Source organism: Notothenia rossii (assembly GCF_949606895.1).
Source record: "Notothenia rossii genome assembly, chromosome: 7".
Lineage (NCBI taxonomy): Eukaryota > Metazoa > Chordata > Actinopteri > Perciformes > Nototheniidae > Notothenia > Notothenia rossii.
In genome coordinates this window covers 29,252,847-29,280,734 of record NC_136905.1, presented here as the reverse complement: position 1 = coordinate 29,280,734, position 27,888 = coordinate 29,252,847, and the positions used below count along the sequence as shown (strand labels likewise).

At 40.7% G+C, this 27,888-nt stretch overlaps 1 protein-coding gene across 1 annotated transcript; it reads left to right on the top strand.

Moving 5' to 3' along the window:
* The first annotated feature begins 54 nt into the window (after window positions 1-54).
* On the top strand, window positions 55-25,135 carry LOC307047609 (DEP domain-containing protein 1B-like). The gene is made up of 11 exons (XM_079694615.1): window positions 55-219; window positions 3,110-3,375; window positions 4,308-4,452; window positions 5,068-5,195; window positions 5,505-5,635; window positions 5,725-5,772; window positions 6,440-6,580; window positions 6,662-6,828; window positions 14,954-15,130; window positions 20,774-20,956; window positions 21,053-25,135. The coding sequence occupies exons 1-11, from the start codon at window positions 172-174 to the stop codon at window positions 21,209-21,211; spliced, it is 1,593 nt and encodes a 530-aa protein (XP_079550741.1). The 5' UTR covers window positions 55-171; the 3' UTR covers window positions 21,212-25,135.
* The last annotated feature ends 2,753 nt before the right edge of the window (window positions 25,136-27,888 follow it).

The window sequence follows — 27,888 nt, the reverse complement described above, 5'->3', positions numbered from 1 at the left end:
TAATCACGTCGTTCAAATGGAGTGACGCAGGAAATTCAAAGTCGGCAGCAACGTCTCTGCTAAGAGGTTTAGCCTGCTGCATTTTCACCGGCAGCTGAAGCTTTTTAAAAGCTTCTAAAAGTTATTTATCTCCATGTTTTCATACGAGGGAATCGGGATTTCACTATAAGAATGAATGGTAAAGTTATTGGAACGGGTCCATACCGGGCAACCAAGCTGGTGAGTCTGTTGTTAGCAGAGCAAAGAGAAATGTTACGTGAATGTGAGACTGTACGCTAAGTTGTAACGTTAACATTAACTTGCTATGTGCATTTCATGTTGGAAGCGTTACATAATGTACTTTTCCAGCCTTCATTGAATTTAATTTCATTACGTTTTAAGCTAAGAATTGTTTTACTTTTGCGCTCTGGTAACGTCACTGAGTTTACGCGTTTTAAATAGTAGGCACCAAATAATAGGACATTTACTAAAAGGGCTCAAAATGTATGTTCAACCAAAGCAACTTGTTATGAAAAAGTTCAGCTCTGCTTTTCTGTGTTTGACCTGACTTCATCAGAACTATGCAGTAAGTGTTGTTTATCATTTATAATCACACCATTTACATAAGTATTCCCAAGTGTTTACGTAAAGGGAAATTGCTGTATCTACCAGGTTAATGGAGTGCTAATGTATTCTCTGTGCTAATCATAGGTGCTAATGCAACATGCATCCTTGGCAGTCACTATCAGCTATGTAATTACATGTTAAAGAAAATCACAACATGCATTATTGTTTCTGGCTTTTTGGAATATGTAACCCCTTTCAACACCATTCAGTTACTGCATGGCTTACATTAATGCAACACCCACACACATAATCTTTATGTTGTTACATGCAATAGTGAACATACTACATTAACAACAGGCTGGCATTTTATTTTTTTAAAGGCACATTTGAATCCCAGCGAGTTATTTACAAACCACATGGTTCTCCATGAGCCTTTTTGATAGCACTCACTTAATTCTTAAATACTAAAAGCACAGGTGTTCCTGATGTATTTAAGAAGCGCTGTGTTCCACTTAAGTCTCCAGCATGCACAATACAAGGGTCCTGAAACAAAAGCAGCTTAATGGAATTCAGCCATTGTCCATTTTATTATTTGAACCTCTGCCTTTCTTTCTGTGACAATGTCAACATGTCTTTGTTACCATGTCAGGACAATCTCTTTAGAAAAGCCCTCTGCTTGGTCAATAATAATGAGATGAAGTTTGACAGTGCACTTGAAAAAAACAAAAATGGTGTACCATACTATTTTTACAATTTCCTGATTGTTTTCTGCCTAGTTTATTCATCTAGAGTTAGGTCTCATACAGCATGGAGCATGTTGAAATACAGTTTATTGAAGTGTTCTTAACAAACTAAAGTTAGTACGTTGTAAAAACATTTATTTTCCCCCAATGCCCGTTTTTCTCAGGAGACACACATTCCACTTCAACAAAAAATACAGATGAGCTGGAGAGACATGCCAAGAGATTTTCTTTATTAATGAAAGAATACTTGTGCCTCTTCCCCCAATTGGTTCCAGACTTACTTATTGGCTTTTAAATGTCTCAAGTTTTTCAATTTTCCACATTTGACGTTTATTTATTTTCAAAATTCGGACCAACAGAAGTGGGCAGTAATTTGCTTCAAACAACAGTGTGATAATCTCCTGGGTTGTAATGACCTTGAAAAACCAACATTTCCTGCTCCATCCCTCTACTTCCATCTTCTTCTTTTTTTCTTTTTTTATCTACTACTACTTCTGATGACTAGATGAGTGTAGTCTGGATACTGCGTGTGATTTGAATCACTATTCAGAGACTAGTTATGTGCACATATTTACTGCTGCAACATAATATTGTATGAATAAAATTAGTAACATGCACAGTTGTTTTACTACAACTAGCTCTATATGCATGTCTGTGTTCCCAGTTACTAGAACAGTGTAACAAAGCCTCAATAATATTAAAAACAGGAACCCAGTGAATGCATCAAATGCTGCTATCTGGGCTCTATCAGCAGTGTTGCTATGTAGTTGGTTTCCTCCCAAATGGGCTTGTTTCATTAAGTTGGACGGGGAAAATTGCGTTGGGCTGGAAAATGAAATTTTGAATGCTTTTGTCAACATTTTGCTGGTTTTTGAACATATTGTGGAAAAAATATTACCAAACAGTCCTGTCATTTTGGTGGAGGCGTGTGGCGCAGTGGAGTTGTGCGTTGGTGTTCGGATCAAGGGAGCACAGGTTCAAACCCCACTGCAGTCAGGATGTCGTTGTGTCCCTGGGCAAGACACTTCACCCCAAATTGCTCCTGTGGGGATTGTCCACAGTATTGAGTATGCAAGTCGCTTTGGATAAAAGCGCCTAACAAGTAACATGTAATGTAATGTAAATGTTATGGTCGATCCAATTAATGATTGTGTTCACTCATTTATAAATAGTTGATTTTTACAAGTTGTACAATTTAATTAATCTTAACTGATAGCTAATGACCCAGTGTTTCCCACAGAATTTGATTCTATTTGTGGGGGCACCGCACCGCACACGTAGTGGGGTTCCAGGCGGGATTTGAACTCGCAACCTTCCGATCATCAGCCCACCTCACTATCCATTGATTAGACCACCAACATTCTTTTTTTTCTTTTTTTTTATGAGATCCATTTGTAGCGGATGATATTTAATTGTGGCGGCCTGCCACAAATAAATCAATGTATGGGAAACACTGACCTATTATATGTAGTTATCGTTGACTGACTGCACCCTTATCTTTGGTTATTTGATTCAGACATTAAACTTTGTATGATTTGGATCTTTTTAACCTTCTATTGCATATGTGAAGGTTTAATGTAGTTTCTGGTGGGTTATGATTTAAGGTATTTTTTTACTGAGTGAGGCTATCCATCTGATCTGGCAACACTGTCTATCATAGAAGCAGCCTAAGTGACATATTTACATGTCATATCTTACAGTATTACACTAGATTGCAAACAAACACATCTGAATTCACTGTCTGTAGCAGAAGTTTTCTCAGCATTTGTCTCACCACATTGTCTCCCTCCCTCTGTCACATGTGTCTCCCTTCTCTGCAGTGGAATGAAACCATTAAACTGTTCCGTGGAGGCTTGCCGCTGAGAAGGCACTGGGCGAACTTCCGCTCCTATGATTGCAGTTTCACAGGAGCTGAGGCTGTCGATTATCTGCACGATCTGCTGAGGCGCAATTACAACTTTGGGCCCGAAGTGACTCGCTACCAGACTCTGCAGCTGCTCAGGAAGTTCCTCAAGGCTCATGTAATCGAAGACATCAAAGGACGCCACGGGAACGAGGACTTTGAAGACAATGGCCATCTGTACAGGTACTTAATTGTCGCCTTGTAGGCCTACTGTTGTTCATGGTATTTGACGCAACAAGTGTTGCACGAGTGGTGCATTAATGTCGTATTTTTTAAGGCTGACAGGGAAGCATCGCAAATGCTCCCTCGACATAAAGTAATGGGATTATTCCATTGGATTTAACAATATTGAAGGAAGATAAGATCTGTGGCGAACACGTTTATGATACATACATGTTTTATTCAGCAGAATAATCTAAACATTTGACCACAAATGTTGTTATAGTTGAAGAGTGAATGCAATCGGCAGAAGTAGAAAGCTAACGTTAGGCTATAAACCAATGACATCAATGTCGCATAGGTTCGTGTCACCACCGCTAAGCTAACAAACTTGTGATCAGCGAGATGACATTTAGTACTCTAATCTTAGTAACTTGTTAGCAAACATCATTTTTAAGACAAGGAAAAGCTTCAGACATTAATGGTTAAGTTTTTACTGACATATTCTAAGTTCAACAGGCCTCACAACAGGCATCGAACAACAAATGAGTTCAATAAACCTTTGACTTCGAGTGAGGGAACCAGACGTGGTGAAATGCTCACTCCTTTACGGGTTCTAGGACTCATTCCTGCACCACTCTATAGAGCGCTTTTGCTTTTGCTCTTGCTCTTGCTCTTACCTTAAGTCCCGCTTCCAATCCTACACCTCACAGCAGCATCACGTTCTTGGCTCAGTCAAATGGGGGAAAATAAGTCTGGGTTAGGCTTTTTGAGCATTTGACATGATCTTATGAAAGAATGATTCAAATAAGGGTTATCAGGTGTTTGTACTGGGTAGTCAATTTAAGTTGAAATAAATGTGTCCTTCCCAACACTATATTAGTGTTGTTGTTGCTTCTATAGAGTTGGCCCCTTCATCTGTTTCAGCTAAACCCAGTGCTGTTGTCTCTCTTCAGGTTCCCCCCACTGTCTCCCCTGAAATCCTTCCCAACAAAGCCTCTGTTTAGAGACTGCGGTGACCTTCCCAGACTCATTCGTTGGGATGACTACGAAGAATTACCTCAGCGGGAAAACATAGCACCACTGAAGTCTTCTGTCATGGTGAGAGGAAGACAAATATGTGTCAGCTGCTCCACTGCCTTGCCTAGACTCACGCAGGGCTTAATGCGCTTAAGCGTATTCATGGAGAGCAAATGGCAAGAGGAGATGATTTCAAGTCTCTACTCTGATGCAATTACAGCTGTAATCAGTCATTCTGCACTTTTAAAGCAAAGTGCATTGAGAGGTAAGGCATTACAAGAGGCCTATATTTGTACTTACTGCAGCTGAAGTTTATTTGTTGAACTTCATTTTATGGTGCAGCTTTATGGATATATTTAATAGCATTATATTGAAGGGCTTTTCTAATACTTTGTTCACTATATTTGCATTATGGAGAAAGAAACTGTGGAAATCTATACACCAACAGTGCAATACAATACTGTGGAACGACAACAAAAACTACAGTTTGAAAAAAAAAAACGATTAATGTTAACATGTGATTCAAACATTGACAGAAATGAAATGTGTGTTATTTGTTAACATGAATGCTGTTTGTTTTTGTACAATTGTATTGTACTTTAGGCAGTTACACACTGCCTACATTTTGTTCTGCCCTCATAATCTAAGTCAAAAGTAACCTTTTCTCATTCATGTATCCATTTTTTTTTTAATCAGACCTCAGATCTGTGGAATAAGAGGCACAGTGTTGCTATTGGGGATGTGAATGAGTGCAAGCTCATACGAAGGAAGGAGATAACTACGAAGCAAGTGGACCACATATGGAAATCAATGACAGCTGAGCAGTATGTAACCTATCCAGAACTTTTCGTAAACACTTCATTTGTACATGTTGTTTTTAACATTTGCTCTAAATCAGTGGTTCCCTAACACATTTTTTACCATGACACTTACTTACTTTTTCTTTTAAATTGGCTTATATTTAATATTAACATGTTAACTGTTTGCCTTTAGACCCAACTCCACAGGAGGTTTCTGGTGTTGTGTTAATGTGGAGATGAGAGCCAGATCACACATATATGCAATACCATGCAGATAGGGATGTTTACAATGTTCACCACTCTAGATAATTAATGGCAACTCTTTTGTTTCAGTTTACAGAGAGTGTTGGGCCTAAAGTCACTGGATGGCGTTTTAAACCCTACGCATGTGAACGGCAAGCACATCGTTCACAACGTGTTCAGCGTGAATAAGACGGGCATAGTCGTACTGGAGAACAAAGCAGGTATGATGCTTTGCTTCACAATAAAAAAAGAAAATGTGTTTTGTTGCAACATATATTACAACTCCCCCTATCTTCTTTTGCATCTCCAGAGGACATGCCATATTGGGTGGTATCAGCAATGAAATGCCTCGCCAATTGTAAGTGTACATTTTATACTCACTTTTGAAAAAACTCACCATCTGCTTCAGGACTGCAGTGAGTCTTCCACCTCAAGGACATAAGTACAATGTTAAACCTGAGAGCTTATGCTACAGTTACTTCACTAATGATCATTTTGAAAAAGTAGGTTCCAGATGGTAGATATCTTACTTTGAGTTTAACTGTTTACATAATGTGAGTGATTCCGCACACATAAACCATAAAAACCTAAGTAGCTGGTTTGCATTTTGATCTGCACGATCACATTAACTGGGGTTTGTCGTAGACATTCAATGTGAATGTCCTTAAAGTGAGAGACGAACAAATAATGTGTTCATAAGAGATGCCTGAAACTGATCCTGAACAATACAGAACACACCATTTCTAAACACACACACGGAGGCAGGTGCTGAAAAAGAAGCAGGGATTGTACGCACATTCTTCCCTGTGAATCTTCCCATGCCAACAGCACTTTCGTAGGCATGGATCAAAGCTAGCAAAGAGGCCCCATAGTGAAAGTTCATTGCAGTCACATCATTACATTTCAAGGAATATATCACTTAAATGTAATGCAGTTGAGTTGAAATTACAATAAATCTGGATACATTGCTATAACAGGGATAACTGTATATTTGCTATTGTCTTGCATTCTGTGTGCTTTCTCAGGGCCGAATGGCAATGGAAGCAAACAGCCGGCGTATCCTGGTTTTGAGAGGGATGTTCTGAAAACAGTAGCGGATTACTTCCAGAGGCTCAAAGAACCACTGCTGACTTACCATCTCTACGAAGTCTTTGTCAACATTCTCAGTGAGTGCTTCACCACATGCATCTACTGATATGTGTGTGCACAGTGTGTGTTTGACTCTCCTCTTCCTCATGTCTCTGCAGGTCTGCAGCAGCAGCAGGAGGTGGCTACTGAAGCTCTGCAGCTCAGCACCCTCCTACTGCCCCCCCCCAACAGAAGACGCCTCCAGCTTCTCCTGCGGCTCATGGCCCGGGTGTGCCAGAATCCCCACCTGCCCCCCCTCAATGACGCCATCGCCACCCGCACACTGGTACACGTATCCAAAGTTTTAACATTCTGTTTGTGTGACTTTTCAAGGACACAGTGTAACAAACACTTTAAGTCCCCATTACCTTTTATAACACTTTGCATAGAAGAGGTTTGGTTTGCTATAGTTGTTGTATATTTGTATTTAATTAAAAAAACACTATAGAGAACTCTAACACAGTATGGAAGGGGGGCAAGGACACACACATTCTAGCCTCTGGGCACAGAGGAATATTTTTTGTTCAGAGTCATATCATGGTACCTGTGAAAATATAATGGAAAGTGGGCAATCTTTAAAAAAATGTGAATTGGAATACAAAGCAGTCGGGATCTGTAGACGATATAGAAAAAAATCCCTAGGGTTAGAGTGCAAAGATAATGTTTGTTGCAGCTCTATTGCATTCAAATTAAATTTGAAGCCAAGCTGTTTTTTTTTGGTGTTTTTTTGCATGTCTATTCATTCTGTTTAAAGTCGGCATTTGTGCACAGTGGCAGATAACAAGGAGCTACACTAATATCATTTTGTGTGACTGGCGAAGCCACACACAGTCTAGTATTTGACATACTTATCTCATCTTATTCTCCTTCTTCCGCCACAAATGTTGTCATGCTACTCGTCCGGCAGTGTTGACACGAAATACACAAAAAACACATCAAAACGTGCGGAATGACTGGGATCGGGTTGCTTTTTCTGCAATCATTTGTCCCATAGGAATGAATGGGAAATCCATTTGAACAGAGCTAAAAAAATTCAACCCACTTCGACCCCATACAGATTCCGCATACTTTAACGTAGAACAGAAATTACAAGTTTAAACGGTTCTCGAGAGAATTGACTTCATTCGACTAATTGGATATTTTTTGATAGCTAGTACGGTTCTAACGTAGTCGCAGCTTACGTTTTGTGAACATTTCACACTGTTTCCCATTTTATAATGGGTGTGTATGGGAGAGTTAAGAGTTAGAGTGGGTGACATCACGGCTAGAGGGGAGAGGAGCTGGAAAATCTGAAGAGTTGTTTCCCAATTATTGCTCGGCTGGCCACAATCTTCACTCTTCATACGTAATTTGGTGATCATAATGTAGGGACATTTGTCACGGCCACAACAATATGCTGATTTAATCAAACGGACTTACATATAGCAAACACAGAGTCATCGGTGTTCATCTGGTATCCTGAATACTCGGGTAGGATATTTAGCTGATTGGAGTTACAGTTTTTTACTTAGAAGCAATAATGCAGCACAATATTGTCAATACAATCCCCGACAGGCTGTCTCTCAATCACAGGCAGGGCGTTGCCGTGGAAACGCTTTGAACACACCTGTCGGTCGTTAACTAAATCCAGTGGTAATCTAAAGATGTTCAGAAACGATGCAGGAATGTGGTACAAGAATCCAAAAATGTAATGGATAAACAGTTAAAATAATAATACAAATAGTCAGCTAAAATGAATGGATATTCTTTGTTGTACCTCAATAATACAACTAATGCTATTAACAGGGGTGCACATAACTTTTTTTAGTGAGTTACTCAGATGAGTGCCAGGAGACAGCATTTGGTACTCACCCCACAAGAAGCGTGGTCCTCCTCAGTGTCTCCTTCTCTGTCCTCTATTTACACTTCTTGCATGCTAGATGATGAAGACGATAAAGATGCAACTCCCTGTCTCTTTTTAAGCCTCCGACTTGCTTTCTCCAAAACTTGTTGCCAAAATTGTTAAGTCCTTGCATTTCATGAGGCCAGGTTGAAGGATCAAATACTAAGAAATGATCACATGACTTGAAGTCATATCTGATTTCAGATGTGGGAATTTACTAAGTACACTTATTCAAGTACTGTACTTAAGTACAATTTAAGATACTTGTACTTTACTTGACTTTGATGCTACTGTGTACTTCTACTCCACTACAGTTCAGAGGTAAATGGTGTACTTTTACTCCATTACATGTATTTAATACCTTTTTAGTTATTTTACAGATCTGGATGAATGATGTGAAATATAATCAAGTGTTGAATCAGACTTTAGTTCCACCTGGAGTAAATTCACAAGCTACCTTGCAGTATACAAAGTCCTTCAAACTAGCTGCACCTTTACCAGCTTTGATAACACTTTAATGATCAATCATTATAAAACATATGATATATATTATTCTGAAATGGACCAATCTGCACAATGACTGCTTTTACTTTTTGTACTTTAACAATATGTTGATGCTCATACTTTTCTACTTTTACTTGAGTAACATTTTTAATGCAGGACTTTTACTGTAACAGAGTATTCTTACACAAGGTCTGAGTACTTCTTCGACCTCTGTCTGATTTCAAACTCTTCCATTAACACCCTGAGGAAATTTGCAACTGCGTGTTTTACTCCACTTTGTCGTAAATAAAACTGCAGCAGCTTGACCACAGAGCGTGAACGTTGTGATCAGCTGATTTTGACGACGCTGAAGTTGGCTTCCAATTCAGAGCATCCGATTCGGCAGTTAAGGGGAAAGTTAAGGGAGATTTAATTTACAGCGCTGAGCAAACAATGCTCCGTGTTTGAACCTCTTAAATCGCTGCATATCCGATTTATTTGGACTGGATTATCCCAGAGAGTCTAAATATTATTTATAACCCAGTTTGAGATTTGTGAAACCTTTATTCTATTTGTGAAAATACAAAAAAGGGAGATTTCGGTGCTTTTTTCACATGTAGACCACATTAGACCAGGTCCTGATCTAAAACCACTAGACCTAGACTCATCAAATCTGGACTGGATTATCCCAGAGAGTCTAAAGATTCTTTATAACACCGTTTCAAATTTGTGAAACCTTTATTCTACTTGTGAAAATACAAACAAGGGAGATTTTGCAGCTTTTTTTTAAAATCTAGACCACATTAGACCAGGTCCTGATCTAAAACCACTAGACCTACACTCATCAAATCTGGACTGGATTATCCCAGAGGGTCTAAACATTCTTTATAACACAGTTTCAGATTTGTGAAACCTTAATTCTATTTGTGAAAATAAAAAAAGGGAGATTTTGATGTTTTTTTTTTAATCTAGACCACATTAGACCAGGTCCTGATCTGAAACCACTAGACCTAGACTCATGAAATCTGGACTGGATTATCCCAGAGAGTCTAAAGATTCTTTATAACACAGTTTCAGATTTGTGAAACCTTTATTCTATTTGTGAAAATACAAACAAGGGAGATTTTTCAGCTTTTTTTTAAATCTAGACCACATTAGACCAGGTCCTGATCTAAAACCACTATACCTTCAACCTCCAGACAGGGAAGATAGACAAACTAACATCTCTGTTAACCACCTTTGCTTTCTCACTGTCTCCATCCCCACCAACTCATAACGCTGGCAATGTCCTTGATCTCATATTCTCAAGGAACTGCACTACTTCTAACCTCTCTGTAAACCCGCTCCACACATCCAATCACTTTTTCATTTCATTCTCTCTACCCATTTCCAAACATAACAACCTAATCTCTTCTAATTCTGAACCTGTCCACCGTAACCTCCGTTCCCTCTCGCCCTCTACCTTTGCCTCATCGGTGCTCTCAGCCCTCCCTTCCTCTGATTCGTTCCAACTCCTGCCTCCAAACTCTGCTGCAGAAACTCCTCTCTACTCTCTCATCCTCTCTGGACTTTCTCTGTCCTCTCACATCTCGGCAGGCTCGTCAGTCCCCTCCTTCTCCCTGGCTAAATGACCTACTGCGTGCTAATAGAACCATCCTTCGGGTAGCAGAGCGGAAATGGTGGAAATCCAAACACCATGACGACCTCCTAACCTATCAGGCTCTCTTCTCCTCTTTCTCTGCTTCCATCTCTCAGGCAAAAAGCACTTTCTTTCAAGATAAGATCCAATCTTCCTATTCCAATCCCCAAAAACTATTTTCAATCTTTTCCACCCTCTTGGAACCCCCCAAAGCCCCTCCTCCCTTCTGTCAAGCGACTTTGTTAACTACTTTTAAAAAAAAAAGGTTGATAATATTCGCTCTTCTTTTTCTGACTCACCTTTACTCACCGCTGGGTCACCAGAACCTCCTTTCACCCACACACTGACCTCCTTCTCCCCTCTCTCTCCAAGTGAGGTTCTTACCCTCGTTACCTCTGCCCGTCCTACCACCTGTCCTCTGGACCCTATCCCCTCAAACCTCCTTCAGACTATCGCTCCTGATATTCTTTCCAAACAGTCTCAAGGAGGCAAGAGTAAACCCTCTCCTAAAGAAACCCACTCTCAACCCGTCTGATGTTATAAACTACAGGCCTGTCCCTCTCCTCCCGTTCCTGTCTAAAACACTTGAACGCGCTGTCTTTAAACAACTCTCCTGTTATCTCCATCATAACAACCTTCTGGATCCGCACCAGTCTGGTTTCAAGGCAGGTCACTCAACAGAAACTGCCCTCCTTGCTGTCTCTGAGGAACTGCTCACTGCTAAAGCAGCCTCCCTCTCCTCTGTCATCATCCTGTTGGACCTGTCTGCTGCATTCGACACGGTGAATCATCAGATCCTCCTTAGCACTCTCCAAAAACTTGGAGTTTCAGGCTCTGCACTTTCCCTCCTCACCTCATACCTCAAAGACCGCACCTACAGGGTAACTTGGAGAGGGTCCGAGTCCGACCCTTGTCAATGAACTACAGGGGTCCATCAGGGCTCTGTTCTTGGTCCCCTCCTCTTCTCCTTGTACACAAACTCGCTCGGATCAGTCATTAGCCCGCATGGTTTTTCATACCACTGCTACGCTGACGACACCCAACTAATTCTGTCCTTTCCCCGCTCAGAGAGCCAGGTCGTCGCACGCATCTCTGCTTGTCTAGCAGACATCTCTCAGTGGATGTCTGCTCATCATCTCAAGCTCAACCTTGACAAGACTGAAGTGCTTTTCCTTCCGGGAAAAGATTGTCCAACTCTTGACCTAACAATCAACATCGGCACCTCTGTTGTTTCCCCGACTCAGACTGCAAGGAATCTGGGTGTGATCCTAGATAACAAACTGTCCTCCACTGCAAACATTGCTGCTACAACCCGCTGCTGCAGATACACTCTTTACAACATCAGGAGGATACGTCCCCACCTGACCCAGAAAACCGCGCAGGTTCTGGCCCAGGCTCTCGTCATCTCACGCCTAGACTACTGCAACTCCCTCCTGGCTGGTCTGCCTGCGCCATCCGACCTCTGCAGCTCATCCAGAATGCAGCTGCTCGTCTGGTCTTCAAACTTCCAAAGTTTTCCCACACCACGCCGCTCCTCCGCTCCCTTCACTGGCTTCCAGTAACCTGCTAGAATCCACTTTAAGACACTGGTAATTGCGTACCATGCTGCGAATGGATGTGGCCCTTCATACATCCAGGACATGGTTAAACCGTACACCCCAGCACGTGCACTCCGCTCTGCATCAGCCAAACAGCTCGCTGCACCCGCACTGCGAGGGGGACCCAAGTTCCCATCAGCAAAAACACGTGGGTTTGCTATCCTGGTTCCAAAATGGTGGAATGAGCTCCCCATTGAAATCAGGACAGCAGAAAGCTTACACATCTTCCGGCGCAGACTGAAAACTCATCTCTTTAGACTCCACTTCGAGCGATTGAATTACTAACAAAGCACTTATATAATAATAAAGGGCTGGCTTATCTAAAGCCGGTTGAGTAGCACTTGAAATGTTTGGCTCTATGAAACCTGATGTACTTATATGATTCTGTTTTCTTCAAGGTTGTATCTTCCTGGTCGAATGTACTTATTGTAAGTCGCTTTGGATAAAAGTGTCAGCTAAATGTCATGTAATGTCTCCTTTTTATTGCGAGATGCAGGGTGTACAGGAGGTTGTCCACTGTGCAAGTGTTTGTCATTGACACAGTTTGCTGTCCAATTGTTCCCTCTCCTCCCCAATGTGGACAGCATCCCTTTTGCTTTTCCCTTGCTTCAGACAGTTTATACTTTTTTCTCTGAGCAGTTGGAGTAGGGGGGCTGAAGTACTTCGACTTTCTTTTCTGCGTTTTACTTCGCTTCCTCCATGTCTCCTCTTGTGACAGAGGAAGTGTCTCTGGTCCCTCAGATTGTCTTTTGTCTTCAGCGTATGTTTTTGAAGGATGCACCTGTTTTTTCATTATTGCAACGCCCTTGAGTCTTCCAACCACAAACTCTTGCTGTAGCTGGAGAAAGTCTCCTGCTCATCTGTGCAATTTTGATGAAAGGATCACTTTTTTTCTTTGTGCGGAACCAGTTCTCTACAACAGCATTACTGTCACAGGTTTTGCCAAGATCTTTAAGCATCAGACCTGTCCAAAGAGGCACAGTACCAGTGTAATGGAGAATTATTTCCACAAGTGTCTCACAATAATGAGGATCTGCCGGCATTCTCCGTTTGCGTCATCCTCCTTCCCTGCTTCCTCCTGTGCTTGTGTGACCACCTCTTTGATAGGAGCAAAAAAAAGGGGATGATTTTGTGAGAGCTCTGTGCATGTCTTCAAAACTCAGAAGGTGTGTGGTCTTCATCTTCATTTTTGAAATTGATATTTTCTGACTTCTGTGTCCGTATGGCCTCCTGCAGTGCTGAGAGATGTTTCTTGCACCTATTAGTTTCAGTCTTTGATGAAAAAACATGTACCAACCATACACCTTGAAATTGACAATACCTGGCCAAATACAGTAGCATTTTGAAGGAGGCCAAAACAGTACAAAAAAAATAGTTGTGTCTCCTTTCTGCACTGAACCATGGACAACTTCATACTGATCAACTTCAGCATGTGAGCAGCACAGAGGTGTATTACTGTCAGCTGCACTGACCGCTGCCCTTGGAATTAAGATAAGGTTTTAAGGTATAATAAGGTATAAGGTTTTATAGAATAAAGGTTTCACAAATCTGAAACTGTGTTATAAATAATCTTTAGACCCTCTGGCATAATCCAGTCCAGATTTGATGAGTCTAGGTCTAGTGGTTTTAGATCAGGACCTGGTCTAATGTGGTCTACATGTGAAAAAAGCACTGAAATCTCCCTTTTTTGTATTTTCCCAAATAGAATAAAGGTTTCACAAATCTCAAACTGGGTTATAAATAATATTTAGACTCTCTGGGATAATCCAGTCCAAATAAATCGGCTATGCAGCGATTTAAGAGGTTCAAACACGGAGGATTGTTCGCTCAGCGCTGTAAATTAATTGTCCCTTAACTTTCCCCTTAACTGCCGAATCGGATGCTCTGAATCGGAAGCCAACTTCAGCGTCGTCTGATTTTGCGCAGTTCTCCAGTGTGTGCGCGGGGCACAGAATGTGCACAGGGGAGTCTCCCACTCCAGCCAGTTGGCGGAGTTTTGGCACAATTCTGTTGTTCATACTGACGTTAACCCTGTCAGTGTGTACACACGGCGACCAACTCTGTTGTCCGGTGATCTGCCTCCTGTAAAGCTTTACAGGACCGTCGATTATGTCCTGCGCGGCTCGGCCAGCTCCCGAAATATGTGTTTTTGTTTTGAGGTACGCAACGGCGCGTAGTGACACAAGTGACGTTACGCAATTCCGATTTGTACCGCGCATGCGTACCTGCGTACAAGTTACTGTATGTGCACCCCTGGCTATTAATACTTACAAAGCGGGGGTAATGTTAGCATCGGCAGCCAAGTTTCAGTCACACAGTCAACATTTCTCTGAATTTTCTAGTTTGTATTATACTATTTTTAAAACTGCATTCAAGTAATGGCTTTATTATAATTATTAGTTTCGCAAACATTTCAGACTACACGAGGAATGTCAATTTCAAAAGTCAACATTTTTGTAATTATGTTTCAATCCTTATTTCTTAGTGTTTAGCCTTTAAAAAAAACACTGCGGTTAAAAAGCTCTTTCTGTTTGTGCACAAAAATAAGCATGGACTTTATATTAATAAAAAAAGAACTTACAAAAAATACATACAATACAGCCCTAGATGCTATTTGCTACCGGCAGTATGGAATCATGAGGTCTGAAATGAGTGTCCTTTCACTGAATTCAAAACAGGCATATCTGATCGGATGTTTTATCAGCAATTCAGAATATATAAAGTTAACATTTGTTGTGTTGTGTTGTTTGATTGAGACTTTATTGGTGGATCATGGTCTCTAACTCTTCTCTCGTTGTGTTTGGTCCAGATGGTGCAGATGTTCTCCCACTGCGTCCTGGGCTCTGTGGATGAGATGGACCTGGACGAGCTGCTCTCCACCAAACTGGTGACCTTCATGATGGAGCACCACAATACCATCTTCCAAGTCCCTGCAAAGCTGCGTAGCCAGGTCCAGGAGCACCTGTCCCACCTGAAGAGAGCTCAAGTCAGTTCACTCTCTAAGCCTTCAATTAATTAATGACTGTGTGACGAAGACTTATCTGTGCCTCAATGTGCCGGATGGTTCCATCCTCTTGCCAAGCACGAAGCGGGGAAGTGGGGAGACATTAATATATTAATGAAAGCCTCATAAAGCCATGGATCTCTCTGTTATTAAGAGTTGGAAACATTTTAGGCATTAACTGTATTCCTCTTGATGGTTTAGTCTCCAGCATCTTTAGTGACACATTCACTGGATTTTTTGTATTTTGCTGTTCTGTTTGTGTATGTTTCTTGGCAGCTCTCTCTGCCCCTCGCCTCATTTGAAAAGCTTGACTAAATTATTAATTACATGATCTGTAAACAAATACCATTTTGCGTTTACAAGCTAGTTCGTAGTTCAAAGATTTTTGAATGAATGGGCCCTACTGTGCTTTTTTGGGGTTCTGCCTTTACTGTAGTGCAGTGGTTCTCAAACTTTTTCTGTCAGGGGGGGAAAAAAAAGTCCCCCCCCCCCCCCCCCCAACACAAATAGTCACGTAATGGCCAAGTTAAAACATTTTTAAATACATCAATATGAACATGAGAATCCCTTTTAAAAAAAATCACTTTGCTAGACCATTGATAATAAAACAATGCTCAATAAGACTGTGTGCCCAAAAATAATAATACAATTGTGCAATCCCTTTGCTAGAACAATAAGTTATAATACTTTGCCACTTTGCAATCTATTCAAAAAATGAAAAGAAAGAAAATACTGATATCTTTTTGTGCGTGTAAATGGTCTGCAAAGGCTTAAGTCCCCAAGTTCCCTCTATATGGAGTTTCTCTCCCACACACACACACGCACGTGCGCACGCGCACACACACACACACACGCACGTGCGCACGCGCGCACACACACACACACACACACGTGCGCACGCACACACACACGGAATTGAGAATGACTGAAGGTGAAGGTAGGTTTTCTGGATTGAATTTACGCTCAACTTCATTCAACTTGTGACAGGCTGATTGAGAATGTTGTGCTTTCTGTTGATCGCCTTATGCAGTCAGAGGGCTCTTGTTCCTTTTATTTTAGCCATTGTGCACATTTGGTTCATCTTGATGTGTGCATGTGTTTTATTTTGGCAGGCAGATCATAAAAAATAGAACACAGTCTATATTGACTGTCAACATTGTTTGGAAATGCTTAATTTTATCTCTTCATCCAACAGTGGAAGCACAGGCTTAAACTCCCCCACTGTCAATGAGAAGCTGTAGATGGTGGGAGAGAAACTCCCTCTGGAGGGAATGTTGTGATTTTAGCCTTTGCAGACCCTTTACATGCACAGAAACCTATATAACATACTACAGGAATGCATAATAGGAGCCCCTTAATGATCACACTTAAACGGTTCTGGGGAGAATGTATAACCACAGTGTTTCCCCTAGGTTTACTGCCTTGGCAGGGTGCTGCTCGGGTACCCCGAAAATGTTGTATCCTCTGGAGCAGAGAGAGGAGCTGTGGATTATTGTTATTGATATCGTACAGTAACAAAGTATTTGTACATTAAAAAGTAATAAAGTACCGTGTTACACTGTACTTTATTACTTTAATTCAAACTGTATTCCCTTCTTATCATGTAGCCTACACTTCTTCCTTTCATTGATACATTTAAATCACCTGACTACAGCATAACATACCTGCTGCAACCCTGTGCTGCTGCTGCTGCTTCTCTCTGCCTCATCCTTTATTGCTGGAGGCAGCTCTACCTCATCTGATCTCTGATATGAAAGCAATCGTGTTATGATCATATTGACCTATTGGTGTGAGTCTAACATTAAACAAGCAGTCTGCTTGTCATACATTGCTGACGATACATTTTAAGTGACAATTTGTTGAGTAACTGCCGCTAAATGCCGGTAGCATCAAGCTAGCAAATCCTGCATTAGCCTCACATCAACAGGTGTAGACAGAACATCCAATTATCCTGAGCTAATTTACTGAATAAACCAACTCACATCTCCTGTCTTTTTTTTCAGCCATCTCATTAGACTATTATTCTGCTGGCGTTTCATTGTTGCTTTATGTCAAATTCAATACTGTAGTTCAAATGTGAATGTGAATACGCAAGGCAGTGGACACTGAAACATGCACATTGGATAAATAACATAGGCGTTTAGTTTATTTAATAAAAGAGCACATGTTCAATGTGAAACGTGACCGTAGATAGATTACTTCAGTTGCAATTTTGTGCTATATATATATATTTCTTTTTTAAATAATAAAAAAAAAAATGTAAATAAAAAAAATAGCACCTTCAATTTCAGGTAGGGTGCGGGGCTCCGTTGGCAGGGCGCAGCGCCCCGCCAAGACAATGGTAGGGGAAACACTGTAACCAGTTAGCCACTGTATGGGTAACGGGACAATTATTAAGAGACTAGATCCTAACCAATCAGAATTCAGCCTCCAAAATGTACAATATCAGAATATTAACGCCATTGTAACTAGGGTTGCAAAGGGGCGGAACATTTCCGGTACATTTCCGGAAAGTTTCCATGGGAAGTTAAGCTGGAGAATTTTGGAAATATTCGATGCAAAGTTAAACAAAAAACATGAAATTTCAAGAGTTCTTTTCTGTAGAACAGAAGTTTTTATTATTTTATTGAACAATTATTTGTTTCATTGAAGAACGAAAACAGGAATGTTGAATTAAATATTACTCATCCCCCCCAACCCCACTCATTAAAAAATGAACAAAAATGCATCCCCCATCCAGAGATCCCCACAAAGTCCCATTCAAAATATTAAATGAAAAGAGCCCTTCTCCCTCCAAAAATTCCCATTAAACATGCAAATTTTCCATCAAGCGATCCTCTGCATTTTTGCTAAACCCTTTCAGTCAATGGGCTCTTCCTGGGCCTCATCAATATCACACTCTGAGTCTTCCTCTTCAGTGTCACTGTCCAGCCTTGTTGAGGATGGCTCTGTGTCAGGCTCAAAGAGCCTTAGGTTTGCCCGAATGCCAACCAGTTTTTCCACTCTCACATTTTTGAGCCTGTTGCGAACCTTTGTGTGGTCTCAATAGCCATGTGCTATGGCATGGATATTCAAGTGTACTTGAATGGCATCTGTTTGTTTTAGTCAAAATTATGCTAAAATATACTTTCCCCAACTATATTGAAAGTGGACCTATCATGCTATATTTCAATAATATAGTATAGGACCATACCTATCCACCTATCCACTTCCATGGGAAGTTAAGCTGGGGAATTTTGGAAATATTCGATGCAAAATTAAACAAAAAACATGACATTTCAACAGATTTTTTTTTTTTTTTTTTAAGTAGAACATAACAGCTTTTTATTATTTCATTGAAGAACGAAAACAGGAATGTTGAGTTAAATATTACTCATCTGTGCATGTGGTGGAGGAATGCACAATGCCTGTAGGGGGTGTGGTCTCAATGCCCATGCAGTAAGAAGTGTGCTATGGCATGGATATTCAAGTGTACTTGAATGGCATCTGTTTGTTTTAGTCAAGATTATGCTAAAATATACTTTCCCCAACTATATTTAAGTTCCCTATGAAGAGCCAACCTTCAATTTAGAAAATTCCCAGTTTTTTCCCGTTAATTCCCATGGAAAGTTTCCATCTTTGAAAATTCCCGGAATTTTGCAACCCTACTCACAGGGAGGGGGGGCAGGAGCTCCAACAAGCCGTGTAGGACAGAGAGTGAATACACATACTTTACAGAGATGCTGTATGAGAAACCAATGTGAGTTTGGAAAATGTCACAATATAAATCTATTCTAGTATACCCAGTGTGAGAAAAAGTTTTTAGAGAGTACTTGTCCATGGACAAGTGAGTTTGGCAATTTACTTGTCCGAATACATTTTTCACTTGTCCAGAATGGACAAAAATTGGGGCCACTGGAATCTTATTCTTCGCCATCGTATTTTACATTTTCACACATAGGGTTGGGTATCGTTTGGATTCGAACGATTCCGGTTCTGCTTTTCGATTCTGGTTATTTTCGGTTCTTTGAGAGGGTAAAAATAAGTCCCATGATAAAGTGGGAGAAAAATATATTTATGAAAACATTAAGTCAAATCTGTATTCCTATTTACAAATCACTTCATACTGTTTAATTTCTTATGGTTATTGAATACAATTATATAAAAATAATCTCTTCATTATTTAGTTAGTTCTAAGTGGTGCAGTTTGAGAATGTACAATTGGCCCAGTCTCCTCTGATGTTACACTGCAACCTGCCTGATACCTGCCTATGTAGAAAAGCGCTAGGCCTTAAATATAATGATAATAGGCTAATAATAATAGCTTATAATAATAAGTAATAATTAATTATTAGGCTACTTATTAGTAGCCTAATAATAAGGCCTAGCGCTTTTCTACAACTCAAAGACGCTTGCACGCTTACACATGTCCTTACGCATGTGTATTACATGCTGCAGCTGCCCAGCTGCTCACTGTTTGTAAAAGTAAATAAATAGTATTTTCATTTCAATAATGTACTTTCTATACCCTGCTTCATAAACAATACTGACATCCCTGTGCTCCTCCGAGTCTGGGGGTCCGGGGATGTGAGGACAGCGCGAGGACACAGGGAGGCTGCTTCACTTCATAAAGGAAATGGCGGTCAATATTAACAACACAGGAGCTAAAACGCTTAATAACCTTCATTACGTATTAGAGAAAGAACATAAGAAAGTTTGAAAAAGATGAGGCTGTTAAACGGGCAGCGGATCCGCTGTGTGTAGAAAGAGAGAGAGAGACGCTGAGCTGCACCATGCAGCGAACAGCTGATCCGGAGAATAGAGAGAGAGAGAGCTGTGGTCCGCGGGGCTCGGCCTCGCCTCCTGTCCCCACAACTCTTATTAATCCCGGTACCGGACAATTGTTATTTGTTCCTACTCGGAACAGAGTTTTGCTTCCCAACCCTGCCACTGTGCTACACTTCCAGCGCTGCCCCGCCCCGCCCTAACTGTACAGAAAGCGGCGAGATGCATTCCCTTAGGAATCGACAAGCAGAACCGAAACTAACATTTCTAAACAAACAATGGCGGACACTGACAATTTGCGAATGAGTTCTGCCTTATGTAAACTGAATTTATCAATAAATCAGGGCGAAAAACGTCACTTGTCCGCCGGACAAGTCAATTGAAATATCTACTTGTCCGATATTGTAAATAACACGTCCCGGACGGTGGGACGTGTACTTTTTCGCACACTGATACCTCAACAATGGAATTATGATCAGTAGAAATGGCCATGACATGGGACTTTTAAGATGCCCTCACGAATTGCCCGATGTTGTTACGATCAGAGCCAAATTTGAACATTTCCTTTATCGTGTGTCCGTCTGGTGTCAATTTCGGGACAGTGTGACAGGGGCTTAACTGGCTGTATGTTTTTAGAAGATATTTTGCTTATTTACTTTATAACTTTTGACCTTGAGTGTTGTGGGTTTACATCATTTGCTGGTGATAATGCAGTAAATAAGAACATTTCGAATGCACTTTACCTTTATTTCTTCATAAAATAACAAGTGAGCAAATATCCAGAATATTGTACTTTGGGCGACAGCTGTGTTGGTGCATCACTAAATATGTATCCAACATTTCCTCTGTGCCTTCCATCAGATCAAATACGCGGGTTCAGACACAGACTTCAGCGCCTCCCCAGCTTTCTGTAAACAGATTCGCAGGGTGGAGTCGGAGGAGCAGAGGGTGATAGGAACGCAGACCCCGCTGCAGGCGCTGCTGGAGGGCCTGATCGCAGACAGAGAGCTCCCTGCCAAGGACAAGAGAAAACGCCTCAAACAGGTAGGGCTGGACTAATATGTTTTAAAAGAGAAATGTCATTAAATATAGGCCCTTTATGAAGTTATACTGTAATGATGCATATCCTTTCCGTTTCAGTTCCAGAGGTCGTACCCAGACGTCTATAACTATCGATTTCCCACGGAGGAAAGCAAAGCTGCTGCACTGCCTGAGAAAGCCCCACGACTCAAACCTCACCTCATGTTCCTCAGGAAACCTTTCCAGCCCTTCCAGAGGAGCTGGAGCTTCAGAGCGTGAAGAACCCCGCTGACACATCTACTCTCATGCTGTACACACAACTCTAACTCAGCGTCATGAGGAGAACACTGTGGTTGTAACGGTACTCTGGCCATAAAAATAATGTTTAAAAAGAATAACTGGACTAGGCTGTAGCACTGTTAACCTAAGATAATACTGTAAAGGGTTGGTTCACACAAATACACTTAATTATAATAATAAGACATCCTAACTGTTTTACTCTTAGCACTATCTGAGGCTGCATTTAAACGGGAACGCAAACAAACCGAATTTGATATCAAATAAGTCTTCCGTTCACACGGATACGGCTCAATAAACGTGTCCCTTCACACGAGACCGCTCGACCCGCTGGAGATACTGTAGTACATATGCCGGGCCTGTAAGTGGCGCTGTACTTCCGCCACAAAATACACCAAAAGCAGCGAAGAAGACCCCCGAGCATGGTTGCCATGGTTGCCCTTCTGTTTATTCTCCGCAGTGGATTTAGGAACATGTAGTTCATGTAATTCTCCATGTCCACTTGTTGCTGATGGTTGTGGTAGAGGAGCTGTAGATTTTGCACTAACATCTGGAGTGGAGTGCAACCAGCTGGGCGTAAGCTGGGCGTAACTCTACGTCCGACGTAGAACCGAAGGTTAAAACCAAACTAAAATTATGACTAGTGCACCACTTAGACTTAAGCCCTGTATGCGTTGCGCCCGGGTGTAACTTTTCGCCTAGTATGGAGCAGGCGTAAATCGGAAAGAGAGACTAGTATCCATAGTAACGTAAAACAGGCAAGAAGGAAAATAACTATGGCAGTGCGTCTTGTTTACATGTTGTAACAACGAAAGGGCATTAAGACGAGAGTCGTCCGTGATCGAACAAACCCACTGGACATCTATTCAGTGAGCTGATAGAGAGGTTTCGTTTCGGCAGACAAGCCCTTTTTGATTTAATCGAGGAGATCTCCCCTCAACAACAGAACGGATCAGACAGAAACGCTGCGCTCTACCCAACCTTGCAGTTGCTGATTGCGCTCAGATTTTACTTTAATACTGTGGGAGACATGATTAATGTTCATCGCACAACTGTATGTCGGGCTAATAGACACGTTTCCTTGGCTCTCCAGCGCCGCCTTAGGAATTATATTTACTTACCAACACAAGAAGAAGCAGCAAAATCCTCCTGGCATCCGTGAAGATATCGGTGGGCGACTTAACCGCAATCACATAATAAACAACATATAGCCCTGTATATTTGTAATATGAACGCTGCATTTCAATAAGCTCACATTGTGACCACATATTTTCATTGGGCCGTTTTATAGCCTATTTTATTCAAAAAACACACACAAGAACATTAGATAAAAACATTTGGAGAACTATTAACATGCAATTGATATAAAAACAAGTACAACAAATATGATTAGAGAATGGTGAATGACAAATTGTCTTCTTCAGTGATTCTTTGCGGATTCTTAAGAATTATAATTTTGAGTCTTAATTTCTTCTTTTCCAGCTCAATTTTGTCATGTTCCGCTGCAGTTTTGCGCTCTCCACCTCCACACGAACGATCTCTTTCTCCACCAGTTCACGCTGTAGCTCTGTAAAATCCCTCTTTCTTTGTGGGCGTCATTTTTCTCTTCTTTTGGTTTCTGTTATCCATGACTTTGTTATCCAAGTCTTAGCTTGCTCTGAATGGAGGAGTTTGAGTGTTAAATTATGTAGACGTGTGTTGCTTGGCAACAATTACTGTTTCGCGTGTATTCACGTGCACACCAACGCGTTTTCAGCTCCGGCTCGGAGCTGGAGCCTGAAAAGTACAGTTTTTTCCTGTTCACACCGCAGCGGCACAGTCAGTTTACCTTCGGTTGCTATGCTAACATCACCCATTTTATACCAGAGACACTTTCATAACAGCGTTGTGATGCCAAACAGCGTCAATTCAGACTGACACACATTCACTTAAGGGGAATTGGGGATATGTATCAGCTGCTTGTGTGACAGTCAGACAGTGAATACTTTAGAGAGGCCGCTCTAAAGTATTAGCTAACCCGGAGCTAACGGGAGAATAAACTCCAGTGGACAAGCAGCACTGCAGCGGTCGGTAAATGCCGCTGAAACACATTAATAAACAATGAACCACGGCACTCTGGAGAAAAGTATAAGCTTGGAGAAGTCGTTATTTTATTTAATCTGACTTTGTGTGATTAAAAGCAACACGATCATCAACCCGACGCAGTCCCCCGTTGTTGTTGTTGTGAGCGCCGTTGGGGAGCAAATCAGCGATGTAAACGGTGACGTCATGACACAGCAGCGGAAGCACCAGTCGGGCTCTGGGCGGTGTGAACAGAGCGGGAGCAGAAAAGGAAATCCGGAGCTGAACCAGAAAAGCTCTAGCTCGGAGCTAGAGCGGGAAAAGCGCTGGTGTGAAAGTTGCATGAGTCGGACGTAGCTAAGCCCGACGTTAGAGTTAAGACCTACTTTTTTAAGCCCAGCTGGTGCACTCCACTCCTGTAGCATGGTCAGTAGCAGTAGCAGTAGCTACTGACCATGCTTCAGCAGTGAGCAGCGGAGGTGGGGAGAGGCGGGGCTATGGCTTCATCGTTATTAGGAATTGATCGTATAGGGCGTACGCACGGAGCCGTTTGGCCCCCCAGAGCGTTCCGTCCATAGATCTATCCACCTTGGGGCCCGTTATCATTTTAGGGGTCCGTTTCCGTGGTTCTGTTACAGCCTCGTGTGAACGAACGGGCTATACGAAAGAGAAAAGTAGCGGATACAACCCGTTTCGTTCCTGTGTAAACAGCACCTAAATGTCTGAATTGACCCTTTAAAATAATACATTTTTACTGTTGCTAGATGACTTGAACAAAGTATAGGAAAGGATGATGCACTAACAGAACCACTTGTGTTTCTTAAAATGAACTCTCATAGTTGTTCAACAAATGTATATTGGTACATAATTTACTAAGATACTGTACATTAGAAATATCATAAGCAGGCATGGCATTGAATGACATTGGTCTTGCTGTATCTTGATTGAATGAAATGCATTTCTTAATAATTTGTTTACGAAAAGTAAATGATCGAAGAGCATCATACTCGCAAAGCATTTCTATTGATGTATAATTTTGCACTGTTTCATATTCAGATCATTTCTTGAATAGGCTTTCAAACTGATGATGTCATTTCATTTGATTGACTCTTGGCAATGCAAAGAGCATTTCATTTTTATAAACACTGTTCTTGAATCTTGAATCTAGGCAGCTCCAATTCCAATATTATCTATAATTGTTATCTTTGTCACTTAATGTCAGTAAACATCACAGGATTGATAAGAAATACAGCATATATGAGGTGTTGCATAACTGAGAAGCTGTATTGAAATATAGATGATCATTGCTAACATTCGTAACTACAAAACAAATAAGGAAAAAAGTAGATGACATTGTTTACAAAATTGTACAACTACATTTAAAACATTTGATATCCATATGCTAAACCATAATCTCAGAAAAAGGAAGGAAAGGCTAAATCAAACATTTCTCATGTTACAAACGGTCCTTTCTAAGCCCTCCTCCAGATGACTGGACGGGTCCCGCTGCACTACGACTCATTTCATGTTTTTACTTGTCGGTTTTATTCTGTATATAAGTACTGTTTTATTCATTGTTACATATTTCAATTGTTCAATTTGGTCATTTTCTATTACCTGCTGTTCTTTAATTTTTCACTTAATTTTACACTTACAATTGTTTATTTTTTATAAAGATTAAGTACTGATATTCCTATATGGATTTCAATTAATGCTCTTAAACAAATGTAATAATGCTGGAATAACTGTTACCCTTGAATTGCTGCTCTTCGCTGGAAAAATTCAACAGAATAAAACTGAATGCATGTTGATACTGATTTTTCTATAAATATTCTAATTGGCAAATGTGAGTTTTTTTTCTTGGCAATTATGGGTAGTTATTTGTGGCATACAGTACATAAGGAAATATGGTGTTGATGTAACCAAAACTTCTACATTCTCCAGCGTGGGATTGGCAACTGCAATTGGTGTAATTTATTGTACATCTTCACCTCCTGTTCAACAGAAATATCATTAATGCAACACACAGTTAGATATTTTTTTCAATTGTTACATCTGTGATTTGTTAGTTTGCCTGAACCAAAATCACATTTTCCAAAAGCAGTCATTTATCGTAGAAGCAGTATATTCGAGGAGGATCAAGAATATTGCTTTTAAACAACATCTAATGGACATATTTTTCGTTTATAATTCGTTTTGCTAAAAGATACTGCACTTTTCAAGCAATATTAATTTGCATTTTTGCTAGAGAATTAAAGAATGGGATATTCTAAATGTGTCTAACTTTTCTGTATGCTCACCTGAAAAGCTTTTAAGTGATGGTAATCATACGCTGTCTGACAGATTATATGAATATACAGAGTGCTAGAGTGACAGTTATATGTTTAGCTGCAATCAGATTTGGGGGGGGGGGGGGGGGGGTTGGTGCAGTATTTTTGTATGATTGCACAAGAGATGCAAGTCAGCAGCTGACACCTGCAACATTTCACAAGAAAACATCCCACGCTGTAAACACTTTGGCTCGTGTGCTGGGTAAGAAAGTAAAATTCATTATCCCACACAAGTCCTCACTATAGATATGATTCACAATGTTGAGGCAACTGCACAAAAACAGCAACTTTCAAAGTATTCTGGTGGCACCAGAGAAAATAAGAAATGATAGATAAAATTTGCTAATTCTGACCCTTACACGTATACATTGGTCTTTGCCATTATTTTTTTTATATACAAGCACTGGGCTGTTGGTAAAGTTTAAAATCTTTAATGTCAACCGATGGTTTTTACATGATGTGACATGCTGACGAAACATGTTTAACATGCTAACAATCTTACAAATTCAGGTCGATTTGACACGTTAAGCGACAATGGTTTTGTATTGATATGTACTGTAGGCTATTTAGCTCGGGTGACTAGCCTGTAGGTACTGTTGACCTGATTCTGGTGCTTGATGGTGTCTGCACTTATCCTCAATATTTCTGAAATGAATCCTGAGAGGGACATGAATATGTGTAGCATATTTTCAGGAAATAAGTCACACAAATGATCAGATTAGATATCGGATAATGTTATAGTATGTTTTATCTAAAACCTAAAATATAAATCTCATGATGTCACAAGGGGATCAGCAAAAACAGCAGGATTCACTTGTGGCCGTCATGAATGTCTCCATCAATGTTCCAGCCCATGAATCTAGATAACCAAAGCTTTATATGTACAGCATTTCTATGCCATCCAACAGCTGTTGAGATATTTTAGTCATATCCAATCTCCCCACCTGGCTCTGGGTTTTAAATGTTCTCAGGCAAATACAAATTGTTGCCTTAACCTGCAAGCTCCAATGCTAATAATACATTTCAGCAATCATAGAGTCGTATTAAATGTGTTCCCGGTCGGCCACTGGACAAGCTCCAGAAAATCACTATGAAAACATCATGCCCAATTGCACATAAGCTAAATTGATTCAAAACATGACATTGATAAGGAAGACCACATCCGATGCAGACTACTGTACGCCCCTTTTGTTTACCTTTAAGAAATCCATCCCCCATCTGCTGTAGAGGATAACTACATTATTATAATGTAGTTACAGTAGATGGAGATACCAGTGAAAGGCCAGTCTGGGTATCTGAAAAGCACCATGTTGAGGAGACAACTCAGCGACCCTCTGGCCAAACCAAGTGACCATGGAAGTGAAAGTCTGCCAGCAGGAGGTGACTCCACCGGTTGAAAAAAAATTAGTCCAAAAATCTATAGAAGTCAATGAGAAAATGTATATTCTCCTCCTTTAACCTGGCCGGCAGGTGCAAACGCGGAACAACGGCCAAAAACGCATACATAAGCAGGAAACAGTTGCAAATAATGAAATGAAAAACAAACAAATACAACAAAAAAAAGCTGCATTTACAGAAATGATGCAAACTAAATACAACACACAAACCCCGAAAATAAACGCAACAGAAAAACGCTGCAAATACAAAAACGATATGCAAAGTCAAAAACACATACAAACCCAAAAACACACAGTGCTCCAGGCCTCTAGGGGGCACGTTACGTGGAACAGATTGATGTCCGACCAGACATGGAGAGAACGAACGAGAGTGATGGAAATTGAAGCCGGAGGAAACAAAGTTGATCGAAGTAGACAAAGCCGATATAAGAAGGTAAGTTTTGTTTTGTTTTTATACAAAGAGTGTCATACTTACGCAGCTAGCATTAGCGTGCCTACAGTAACTACTACGCCAGCTGAGGAGAGGAGAGCTTCACGTGAAGAGAAGATAAAGTGAGGGAGGAACATTGTTGGCACGGGCCACGCCACAGTAAGTTCACTTTTTTAAAAATTTTATCTGTTTCAAATGCAAGAAATAAGGATTCAACACACTACTCTGTTTAGAATACTAATTGGCAGATGCATACAGTTATCAGCATGAAGGACACATTTGTTCACTGTCTGTTTATGTAAAATATGTAGAAGCCATCATTAAATTGTAGACCAATGCATGATTAAATACACAAAACAGCTTATATTATACATTAATAATTGTGTATTAGTTCTATCATTATAGAGAAAATTATACATTTAGAATCAGATTTTGAGACAG